At 42.9% G+C, this 12,720-nt stretch overlaps 2 protein-coding genes across 7 annotated transcripts in view; both read left to right on the forward strand.

Annotated features, from left to right (window-relative positions):
- nxnl1 (nucleoredoxin like 1) overlaps positions 1–1,391 on the forward strand; it is a 3,262-nt gene extending 1,871 nt beyond the window's left edge. Inside the window, exons 3-4 of one of the 2 annotated variants that reach the window (XM_008406430.2) lie at positions 724–813; positions 881–1,391. In XM_008406430.2, the coding sequence (XP_008404652.1) occupies positions 724–813; positions 881–1,262 (472 nt within the window). In that variant the 3' untranslated portion in view covers positions 1,263–1,391. The remainder of the gene's footprint in view (positions 1–723; positions 814–880) is intronic. The other variant, XM_017304563.1, reaches the window with a different exon arrangement.
- A 3,743-nt stretch (positions 1,392–5,134) lies between these two features.
- Positions 5,135–12,720, forward strand: part of LOC103462943 (adhesion G protein-coupled receptor L1) — a 53,881-nt gene continuing 46,295 nt past the window's right edge. For 4 of the 5 annotated variants that reach the window (XM_008406052.2, XM_008406129.2, XM_008406203.2 and 1 more), the window contains exon 1: positions 5,135–6,145. The gene's annotated coding sequence lies outside the window, so the exon portion shown is untranslated. The remainder of the gene's footprint in view (positions 6,146–12,720) is intronic. The other variant, XM_017304539.1, reaches the window with a different exon arrangement.

Consider the following 12,720-nt stretch of genomic DNA (forward strand, 5'->3'; position numbering starts at 1 on the left):
TTTCTAATGTCGTTATAAATAATCATGCCGGTAGTTTTGCCAAGCATTGTGCACGTCTTTACAACAATTTCTGCACAAAGTTGTTATACTGATCAGATTCAAATATGCTTTATTGCAACAACAGAAAGACGCAGGTAAAGTGCTTGTTATTATTCATTTTAATGGCTATGGCTTAAAGCTAATCAAAACACAAAAACCTAAGTCCTACTTTATAACAGAGAAGAAGAAGAAGAAGAATGCTAACTTTACAGTCCAGCAGATCAAGACCCTCCAAAGTGTCGGCTGTAAAAGGTCGCTGCTTAATTAGGTTGATCACATGACGTGGTGTCAAAGGTCGTTGTTGAAGCAACCAGTTGATCATCTCCCTGCCTCTTTGCACCGATGCAGTAATTCGTGCTACRTATTGAGTGCATTCAYGCGTTGCACTAAACTGGTGTTTCTCTATTAAAATCACTATTTTGTTGATTTCATATAAAACACCAATTTGCCGAGACACTAAATTTTGGCAACATTTATCTAAATTAACATCCTGAAACACGTGGAACACTGTAAAAACAAATCTATWTAATATATAAGTGTCAAATTTTGAATTACTATAGTCAAATCACTTATCTTGTCATCGATTTTCAAAGTTAGTAAAACACAACTGTACATTTGAATGGAATTTATAGGGAAMGTTRTGTTACAATCAATTTTCCCCCCAATCCTTTTGATCCCCGTCAGTCTGGATCAGTCAGAGGAGCAGCTAGAAAACTTCCTGAAAGAGCTGCCGAAGAAGTCCCTGTTCCTTCCCTACGAGGATCCTTACAGAAGGTGCGTGGTGGTGAATATGTTCACGAGATGAATTCACAAAGTCATCCCGCGTCATGTATGCCCGCAGGGAGCTGGAGACCAAGTTCGACGTGAGAGAGGTTCCCACCGTGGTGGTCCTGCGTCCCGACTGCTCCGTCCTCATCCCCAACGCGGTGGAGGAGATAACCCGCATGGGTCCGGACTGCTACCGCAACTGGCACGAGGCGGCCGAGCTCATCGACAGAAACTTCCTCACCAAGGAGGACTTTGAGGACAAGTCCATGCGCAGCTTCAGCGACCCGGTCAGACGACTCAAGTACAAGGTGGAGGAGGAGGAGAAGAAGAAGGAAGAGAAGAAGAAGAAGAAGAAGAAGAAGCAGCGCCGAGGATGGGGCGGAGGAGGCGACAAGGGCGAGGAAGCCGGAGCGGGCGGAGCAGACGATAAGGACGGTGGAGGGTCGATGTGGTGATGGAGAGAACGATGCCGTCAATTTGTCCCAAAGTTGCTGTTTTGTTAGAGTTTGCCAGCTTTTTTTTTTCTACCCTTGTAAGAGTTTTGTTGTATGGCAAATTTCATAATAAATATGTTGATTATGGCATTTTTTAAATGTTTTTTATTATTATTACATACTAGGTGAGGGGAAAACAGATCACGTGCAGGCATAAATATCAAATCATGCCTTGCAAACGCATTGATGTCACATAAAACCTCTTCATGGTTTCACCATCCATTTCCATCCATCCATTCTCTTGCACCCTTTTTCCCTCAGTGGGGTCAGGAGGGGTGCTGGTGCCCATCTCCAGCCAACGTTTCGGGCGAGAGGYGGGGTCACCCTGGATAGGTCGCCAGTCTGTCGCAGGGCAACACAGAGACACACAGGACACACAACCATGCACACACACCTAGGGGCAATTTGGAGAGGCCAATTAACCTGACAGTCATATTTTTTGGACTGTGGGAGGAAACCGGAGTACCCGGAGAAAACCCACGCATGCACAGGGAGAACATGCAAACTCCATGCAGAAAGACCCCAGGCTGGGAATCGAACCCAGAACCTTCTTGCTGCAAGGCAACAGCTCTACCAACTGCGCCACTGTGCAGCCCTCTTCATGGTTTCACATTAGAGCAAAAAGAGAAATATTGGGATTTTACGCAACAGATAAGGTAACACAAAATTGTCAACAGGAACGGAAGTGATGGATATAATTACTTTTAATACACTAAAAATCATCTGAAAATTGTGGAATGCATGTTTGTTTACACCCCTTTCGTCCGACACCCCAAAATTAAACTCCAACCATCTTCACAAGTCACATTTTAGTATGTACAGTTGATTTGTGTGGAATTTGACGATAACATGTAGCAAATGTGCTAATTCTCTCATATACACACTGCCATGAATTGTGCTAATGTGGATTAATGCATGCCATCCTAATCAAATTAATTAAATAAATACACAAATAACAAACTTCATCTCGCAAGATTCAATTTTTTACTGCAAGACTAATTTTTAGAGACTGCAGCTGTTCTGAGAAAGCTTCGCAGGTTTGCTAGTGAAYATCACACAACAAACATCGTCATAAAGATTAAGAAACACAGTAGAATGACCAAAGAATGAAGATGTAGAGAGGATTAAAGCACAGCTGAGCTATAACATGACATTCTTTGGACATCTCTCATAGCAGTGTTCGATCCRCCATAAAAACAAACTTACCAAGTCAAGATCATCCATCTAAAGTGAAAGGATGGAGCAAACGGGGACATTTCATGTGGAAGTGGCGGCTCTGTCTGATGAGACACCGTGAAAAATGTTACGTGTGGAGTAAAGCAAAATTACCCAGAACGCACCTTCCTCACCTCGAAACACGTTGATGCTCACGTGTTTGGTAACCTTAGCCAGGGCTAAAACCTCTGCATCATTGATCTCAAACGCTCTTCGTCCGACCGAGTTAAGAGGACAAATTGTGGGCTTTTATAAAYTGGAAGGAGATCAAGGCACATGAACAGTTTTGCAAGGCAACTCCATGCAGGACTCAGTGCAATGTGYCGCTCTTCTTTCTGAAAGGCCACTGAAAGCTGCCACTTCTCTTTGCCGTGTTTGTTTGGAATCGTCTCGGTCTGACGTGTGAAGTTTGCAGTCAAGCACAGGTTTGGTGTGAGCCACGAGGAGTCCTCATCCTTGCGGCTTGTTTTTATCACACCCAGGGGGGAATGACTGAAAGCCCTTCCTCCACTTTCAACAACACCAACGCTCGGCGAAGATGTAGTTCTCCCATGTTGCGTACCGCCCAATCAAAGCTCGCCTTGCACAATTTGATAACCGTTGAATAATTCAGCAGGATTAAAATAATTTCTAGAGACTGTTTTGTTTTTGAGGGCTCGTGAAGCCTGGCTGTACTTTATAGTCGGCATAAGCAGTAATCAGAGCCATTCAAGAGGAGTCAAGTGAAAATGGGGAAACTAGCTCAACAACATAATCAGTGATTTCCTTTCAATATGCTGAGGTCTGTGTTTGGTCCCTGCACATTTCCCCTCGCTTGTATGCTGCTTTGATGATGCTTTTGTGCGATCAGCTAGGATTCCCGTTAGGAGTCGTTTTCTCAAAGGAAAATGAAGGAACCTGGTTTTCTTCCTTTATCCTAGCGTCCCATTACTTCAACACATGCTGTCGATGCTTCTGAGCACAATTTTTAATTGGATTTTTATTTCAAAATTCCTTTTTTTTTCATGCTCAAATATTTAGGTCTCTTGTTCGATTTCAGACCCGTTTATAAGATAGAAATAAAAAAAGTTCAACAAAAAGCCAAAAAGCTCTACAACCACTGGGGTTTATATTTATAAACTCCAAATGGCTTAAGAAAACGTGACGGACTACAAATCCCAGCTCACCCTTGTTCTGTTAAATTACTACTGTTGATGTGAAGAGCGGCCATATTGAAACGCAAAGTCGCACCATAAACTGCGTTATGGCGCTATGGACGCACCATAACGCCGACTCAAAACTGCATAAAAGAAAGATGAACACTGTGGTCCACTGTATTAAAAAGAAGATTACAAAATACAATTACCAGATTATTAGCTACTTAGTTCAATCATTTGAGTAATGTTTGGTTAGAAAAAACTACAGAATACACGTACTTTCCTGCCTAAAAGGTTAAACGTGAGGTCTACCATATACAAACAAAACATGTAGGGCTGAAACGATTCCTCAAATGATTTGAGTACCTCAGTTACTAAAATTCCTCGAGGAAAACCTTGAAGATTCATAAAATTATGCTTGCATTATTTAGCGCGCAATGTTCCGGCCGGACCATTATTTGTGTTGTGCAGCGCGCTCACTTCCGCCTATGAGTTGTTGCTATGTGCTAGCAGCACAACGGCGAAGTTTCCGGGTTTGTGTCTTTTTTTGGGAGGGACCAGTAAGCATTTTTAAATGTACTGATGTTATTTAGGACAGCTTTTCTCCTCTCGGAACTGCGCGGTCGGTCACCATTTGAAGGCGAACAGCTGGAAGGGCGCCGCCGGCTGTATTTATGGAGAGAGAGAGAGAGCGAGAGAGAGATAGGTGTTTTCCGATWACTCAATTAATCGCAAAAATAATCGATAAAGTACTCTAAAATATTCTTAGGGGAAAATATTAAAATGAAACGCCATGAAAGCACAGAGGAAGAACCAGTGAAGAGCACCGGAACAGCTGAAAGTGCATCTGATGATGAAAGCGGAGAATCATCAGGTGTCATTAGCAGCTGATCATCTTTATCGGTGTGATACGATGGCTGACAGATTGGCAAATATGTCTTGTTTCGAAGGAGAGCTGCACGATTCAAAGTCCTTTTGCGATTTCCTTGGAAATATTGTAAAAGCCCAGTGCTGGCTGGCTGGACGGCTGTTCATGCTGGCTGGCTGTTCATGCAGCAAACACAATAGCTCCCGTTCCTCCATGGCAGAGCTGCAGCACTCGGAGCTGGTCAAGAGGATACAGATGCTGAAGCGAACGCGCATATTCCTTTGCTTTTGCCAACACAGCAGCTTATTGTTTCTCACTCAGACAAACCATGACAATATATCTGAATTCCACCCACCCACCGACCATCAAAACACACACACACACACACACACACACACACACACACACACACACACACACACACACACACACACACACACACCCACCCACACACACACACACACACACACACACACACACACACACACACACACACACACACCCTCCCGCTCTTCTCTGCCTCTGTTCACGCTCACACGCACGAGCACACATAGAAAGCAGAGACGCGTTGCGCGCTCTCGAGCGCAGAACGCGCAACAAGCGGGACCAGCGGATGGAGAGAGAGAGAGAGAGAGAGAGAGAGAAGAGAGAGGATAGAGAGGAGGACGGATGCAAGGCGAGGCCAGGAGTGAGGAAACCTTATCTCTCCTGCTTTTCCAGCTGTTGTCTTTGTGCTCTCTCTCTCTCGTTTTGTTTTTATTCCCAGGATGATTTTATAAAGCATTTTTCTTTTTCTTTTTTAACGCAAGAAAACAGACGTGACAAATCTCAACATCCGTCCTGATGTGTCGTCGCGTTTCATCACGATTGGTCGAAGATGCGGGACGAGGCTCCCGTCGCGTCGCTGCTATTTTCCATTAAAAATACAAAGACGTACTCGATGAACGACGTCGGACACATGACAGGCGACAACAGCCTGGCTCGGTGAAGAGAGGAAGAGGAGGAGGAGGACGAGAGGCGGGGGGGGCTCGACATCGACGGATGGACGCAAAGCAACCGCGGGTTTGTGCAATAATTTGCGCCTAATTATTGTTCGTGGCGGCTGATCGGGGAGCTGTTTTTGCCCCGTTCWTTCTGACATCCGTCCGTCCTTCCGTCCATCCATCCCGGAGCTGTAAGGCCTACATAGCCCCGCATTATCTATGGACATGAAACCCGTGGGAATTATGATACCGACGTGACGCACAGTCATACACACGCACACACACGCACGCACACACACACACACACACCACAGCGCGGCGGGGAAGACATCGAGGGTGTGAGGTCCACACTGATCACAGGAAGGAGAGGACGCCCAGTTGTTGTTTGACAAATCGCGCTAATGACTTTTGTTTAGAGCCAAGCGGATTGGGCCCAACAAATATTTTTTACTATTATTATTTTTTTTCTATTATTATTTTTTAATGCACTGGAGGCAGCGGAGCGGGAGGCGGGCAGGAGAGCACAGCGGGTGAGGGAGCGGAGGGACGGGATGCGGGAGACGCAGTGAGCGCGGAGGAGGAGGAGGAGGAGGAGGAAGAAGAAGCAAAAGAAGAAGAAGAGGGGAACCAGGAGGATTGACGGTAAGATATGAATACAGGCACCCCGCCCCTCACATTAGCTCCCATCCATCCTCATGCACAACTGCACATGTATGATGATGAAGAGAAGAGGAGAGGTAGTGCAGCTGCAGCTGCTGCTGCTGCTGCWGCTGCTGCTGCAGCCTGTGGCCATTTGATCAGTGACAAACACGCGTCTGACGCTTGAAACTCCTACCGCTGGCTGCCATTAAACCTGGGTCAGTAGTAGAGGAGAGCTGCTGTGTGAAATATTCATAGGCATGTGATTGGCCTCAGAGGGCGACACGCTTGACAAACTGGCAACCGTCTGTCCGGGCTGGCACATCAGAGAGCGAGGCTGCTGCGAGCCTTGATTCAAAATGTCCTGCATGGGGTTTTAAATGCTAATTCATGACGAACGAGGAGCAAAAAAAAAAAAAAAAAAACAACGTGAGGAGGCCAGTATCAATATTTCAGAGCGGGAATGAGAAGACTGGGTCAGTAGGAGGAGGAAGAGGAGGAGGAGGACATCAACCTGGAGAGGAAGAAAGAAAGAAAGAAAGATGATGAATGAAAGAGGAAGAGTCACACTGTCAGAGTTTCGATTTTAGGAGAGGTTCGACTTTTCCTGACACATTTTCACTCTGCTATAAACACAAAACGAGCTGCCGGTTCTTTCATAGAGGTAGAATTAGTCGCTAACCTTTATATGATTTGTTTTTTCATTTTTCATTTTGGGATCATTTTTAAACAGGCGCCTCAAAGTGAATCCTGTTGGCAGACCTGAAAATGCTGGGAGTTTGTAGTTTTGATGTATTTACTGACTAATGAAGGGGAAGAGGAAAAAGTTGGATTCTGTTTTATTTCTCTCACAGACCAAGGGAGGAGAAACTGACTGATTCCTTCCTCTGGGTGACTGCTTCATGTTCCTACAATGATGTGGCAAAAACGAGGAGTTTGCCGCACACGACTGCTGCTACGAAATCTCCACAAACACAGATCTTATAATCTGTCTCGTTGGGATGCATATCGAGAGAGGAAGCAAAGATAACGAGGCTTGTTTCTACACTTACATCAACTACAAGAGAAGAGAGCGATATGTCTTAGAGCGCGCACACACACACACACACACACACACACACACCCCCCCCCCACACACACACACACATGCACACACAGAATATGAAATGTGCCATTTAGTGGCTTTCTGCCTCAACCATCTCAAACAGGTTCCCGTCACGTCCCTTTGAATCGGTCAGACACAATGAGTCAGTCTCCCTGTTGCGCTGGGAGCTTTTTACGCATTCAGGCCTGCGAACGCTGTGCGGAGCTGTGGGCGGATGGATCAGCGCAATATCAATCTTRTGGTGCTAGACTGGACATCGGCAGGGATTTCAGCAGGAATAGAGACACACGGACACAGCTGATGATTTCAAAGTTCCTGCTGAATTGGTGGAAAATGTGTTRTATGCATAAAAAAYAAAAAAGCAGAAAGGCTGGCTGCTGTTAACCCAGTGATGTCTGAACGTTTCGCATTCAGTCGACTGAAGGTCTGATCGTTGGCACAGACAAGTCGATCATTCGCTCCMCRGAAGCTTTTCCACGTTTTGTCATGTTACAGATTTCATTGTGTGGTTATTGGGGTTTTTTGTGATATGAGATGGAAGGAAAATCAGAGATGGTTTTTACAAATTTTTATTTTTTTTTTTTACAAAATAAATCTGCAATGCGTGGTGTTCATTTGTATTCACGGTTTCTAAGTAGAACCACCTGGCTTTCGCCAACGTTGCACCTGCGACTCTTTTCGGGGTTTTATCTCTACCAGCTTTGCACATCAACAAACTCAAATTGTTGACAGTTTTTCTCTGATTCTCAAACAGATTTAGGCTTGGACTTTGACTGGGCCGTGCTAACCYGTGACTGTGCTTCGGTCTGARCGGTTGCTCTGTGGTTCTGGCTGCCTGTTTGGGCTGAATCTGCTGGGAAGTCAAGTGTGTGGGAGTCTCTTACTGTCGGCTATCTCACCATGGATGTGGTGTGTCCAGGGTCATGTACACTTGTTAGTTTTCTACCAAACAAAGAGCGGCCGCACGGTTSCGTTTTGACCTCGCCTTTCCCACCTGAGCCGTGGCTCTTTGCAGCTCCTCCAGAGTTACAATGGACCTCTTKGCTGCTTTCGAATGAGGGGTACAGCAGCGGATATGGGACTCAAACCTGCTCTGCTTTATCCCGGACACGTTTCATTTATTCCTCGGCTTTTTGTTTCATTATTGGAACAAATCTCCAAAGCCTTCACAGAGCAGCTGGATTAATACTGAGATAATATTACGCATAACTGGACTCTACTTACAAATGAGGTGATTTCTGAAGACTTTTATTTGGTTGATTATCTCCTAGAACTATTAACGCCAGCTAGCACAATCTTCTGCCACGGTAAAATATATAATTCGATCTGGATTCTTTCATTCTTCCAATTAAAACGGACAAGCTTAACGTGCAAGTACATGAATTTTCCTGAAAACCAGTTCCTTAACATATACATTTTCTTAGTTTCCCGGGTTTTATTTAACCCAGTCCTGCTGCTCGGCTGTTTCTCTGCAGACCCTCCCAGCCAAAAAGGCTGCGACCGGCACGGTTTCCATGTGTCACGTTTTGTTGCACTTCAGCACAATAATCCACTTTTCTGTCCAGAAGTCTGCTTTGACATGCTTGAGCAGATCATCAGTTCACAGGGCGACACAAAAGAGACAGCCCAGTCTAACAGAAAAACAGAAACGACCAAATCCTTTCTGTGCACTTTTTTTTTTTTTTTCCCAGGGCCCTAAATGTGTGGTTTGTGCTTACATCGGCATGACAGAGATGACAAGACATGACAGCGTTGTGCTTTAACACAAGCGTTACGCAAAAAAAGAGAAAACAAAGAAACGGCTTGTGAAGAGGTTCTGTAAACATATTAACATGCCATTTCTGATTTGGATCTGAATGCGTCTCCTGCTAAGTAAAGCGCCGTAATGCCGTACTGCGATATTGTTGGGTAGTTATGTTTTTATTAGCTGCATTTTGGCAACGCGAAACATCGTAGTGAGAAACATAAGCAGCTTATTTACAAATGCCTTATCTTAATTAGTTCCTCCCTTTGTTTCGTGGTGGTAGAGCAGACAGTAGGACTGACCAAGAGGAGACCATTTGCTGCTGTTTCACGTTTTAATGAAGAAGCTTCTGTTACCCAAAAAGAAAGCAGGGCCACATTATATTAAAATATTATGAGCTGAGACTCGATCTGGTTGTTCTTGTTTGACCTCAAATTGTTTTTGCCTTCAAAAACATCTGTCTCTCATTTAGAGTATGCTGTCTAAAACTGCTTTTTACAGCAGCTGCACCAAGTGAATAAAATAAGAAGAATAAAATAATTGATAGGAATAGGAAAAATTAATCAGAAAAACAAGAAAAAAAAAGCACATCTGGCTGACTAAACAATGTCCATTTAGTAGCGACGAAGTACCTCATTTTGCTTGTCTAACATCTGAAAAGTGCTTAAATCTGAAACCAAATCCTTTCCGGTTTTTCACCTCAAAGCATCTCTGGAGTTATAAATCACAAATTCGAGACTCTCGGCTTAATTATCGGTTTGTTCAGACGCAGGTGTGACGGCGTGTTGGGATTAGGAAACAAAGCTCCCTGATAAAGCAACACACAAAAAGAAACGGATTGAAATGAACTCCTCTGATACGTGATTTTACAGTAATTTGGCAATTATATGTTGGTGGAAAATGAAGAGCACTGAATTACTTTGCTGCCTATTAAGGTAATCAGTTTGTTTCGATTATATTCGTTTTAGTAAACTTTTATTTTATTTTTGGGAAAATTACTTTTCCTGTATGTCTGAAGCCAATTTACACTCATTGCCACCCCAGTAGCATAATTTCACAACAAAAACATTTGTTTTTGTTGTGAAATTATTAAATACAACTTTAATTGAAGTCCTTTTTTTTCAGTGGGGAAAAAAAAATCACTATAAGGTTGTTGTAAGTAATTGCATAGGGACCTGTAATTAGTAACTCATGACTCCCCGTTTCCCAGGGGTATGAATATAGTGTGACACAGCGACCGTTTTTCCCACACCTCAAGAAAAGGAAAAGAGAACATGCAGTTTCAGTAAAGCAGATGCGCGTCTCTGCGCGTCCATCTTTGTAGCGTAGAAAATAGCTGCAAGGAAGCAGCTACCCGCCTCAGCTGGGTCAAGAATCGTTTCTTAACAAATGGAGACAGTGACAAGACGGGATTAGGACTCGTTTATCTGGGCACCACACACAGTGAGCGCGGTGGCTCAAAGGTTTCTGAAACTATAGCTGGTTCTGTAGCACCGAGTCTCCAAGCACTGCAAAAAACTGAAACCCAGTTAAGTTCAAACATCTTGGATTAAGGAGGTTTGTGCTTGACAAGATACTTTTTCCCACTTAGAGGTTTTTATATGAGACACACCGACCTGATATTAATATCAGTATCATACTCAATTGAAAAAGAAAAAAAAAAAAAAGGTCCAGATCGGGTATTGGTGATGATTTGCCCATCAGATGTATTCAGCCTTATTCTGTGGTTTGTGCTCTGAGCGACGTCACTCTTTATTTATGTTACATTGGCTGTTCCTCTCCTAACTGCACTGACTGAACAAAGTAAAGTTGTTTTTACATGTTTGAAGCTTGTGAATTTAGGTGTAGAGCAATCAAACACATTTATAATTCAGTAATGTCTTAAAAACAGAAACAATCTAAGTCAATTCAGCACCGTTTTTCTGGATCAATAAGGTATCGGCTGATATTCAACCTCAGATATCGATATCAGTATCGGAGGTGAAAAAAGTGTATCTATATTAGAACATTTCCCTTATTTTAAGTGTTTTGGGCATTAATTATCCTGATAAGATATTAAACTTGATATTAAGAATTGATTTCTTATTAGTAGTAACTACATATCTATTCTTAAAGGAAGACTTTAACTATAGAACTTGTTTTTCAAAGTGAAATTTATTTCAAGAAGAAGAAATCGTCACTAACTTATTTGAATCTCTTCAGATAAGTGAAACGGATAACATTTAAAAGTCAGCCAGTGTTCAAAAACATACCAAGGAAAAATTATTCATTTGTATAACCATCACAAATGTAAGCAACTCAGCCAGGACTATAATCTGGAGCTGGGCTTTGGTCAGATTAGACTAGGATTGCATTTTTCTATAAACAAATACTGAAGGTGGGTTTGGCACCAAACACAGGTTGAAGATCTGGGAAAGCAGTTAATTCCCACTGCTGTGAACCAGTTTTTACCAGTGAAATGTGGAGTACAGTCCATCACAGGGAGTCACATGGACACACAACCATGGACACACACACTCAGACCTACCAGCAGTTTACATAGGCATGACTTTGGGCTGTGGGAGGAAACTGGAGTATCTGGAAAGAACTGGTAGATCCATGCAGAAAGGCTCCTGATCAGAATCTTCTTGCTCTGATAGTCAATTATTCCACCATCCGATGACTCACATTGGTTTCTGTTTCTGTGCTTCTCTACCTGCTTGCCACGCAACACTTTTTTTTTTTCCTATCCCGATGATTCCCACCACCCAGTTGCTGTGACTGATCAAGCCTGCGAAGGAAAGAGAAGAAAATGTGCCCAACGCAATTTTAATGAGACTTCAAATACACTTTAACTTTCAAACTTAGAAAGGCGCGGTGAGAAATAAGCACTTCTATAAGATAATGAATGTGGGCATTTCAAGGCGAGACTTGTAACCTTTTAGCATTTCTCTTTAAAGCTGCGTGTTCTTTTATCTGCGATGATAATGATCTGAGACGAGACAGTGACAGATTCAAGCTATTATGTGGAACACTGGAATGCTCAGATAAAAGCAACAAAATGACAGATGAGGAAATACACTTAAAATCCTGCAGATTGTCTGGCACGGAGAAAGTGCTTGTAGTGCGTAAAAGGCAGGAAGTGCTTTTAACTCGAAGAGCATGTGCTGAGGGCAGGATTGGGATCTTGATAAATATGTGAGAAGCCTCATCAATGTTTAATAAACCTCCGAGCAGTTTTAAGAGACTCGAGGCTTTCAGTGACGGAATATGAAATATGGTCTCATTCAGAACCATTACAAACTATTTCTGTCTTACACACATGATTGATGTCTGCAGTAAGGTGAAAGAGTTTTCTGTTTGAAACTTTTTAAGGCTCTGTTGCATTAAACAGAGGCCAGGGTCTTCATTTGTTACCCCAAACTAAAGTATTAGGGTTATAGTAGAGACAGTTTTGGTTCATTTGCATGTTCATATTTTTAGCTGGTGGACAAACTATTTGGTCGTTATGGTAATAAATTTGTTGCATTTTTTTTTCAGAATGCTGCCAACCATTTTAGCATTCAACTCGAGCATTTGCTTCAATAAAATAGAAAATATCCAACTTAGATGGTAAATTTCAAGTACAGACTGTGTTATGTAAAATAATACTAAAGAAAGTAAAAAAATAATAATACCAAGCTAACTTTCTATGCAAGTTAATAGCTCTGGTTACTTTACAGATTAAGCTAATTGGTTGGTCTTCTATGG

This window comes from Poecilia reticulata, linkage group LG1 (genome assembly GCF_000633615.1).
Source record: "Poecilia reticulata strain Guanapo linkage group LG1, Guppy_female_1.0+MT, whole genome shotgun sequence".
NCBI classification, from domain to species: domain Eukaryota; kingdom Metazoa; phylum Chordata; class Actinopteri; order Cyprinodontiformes; family Poeciliidae; genus Poecilia; species Poecilia reticulata.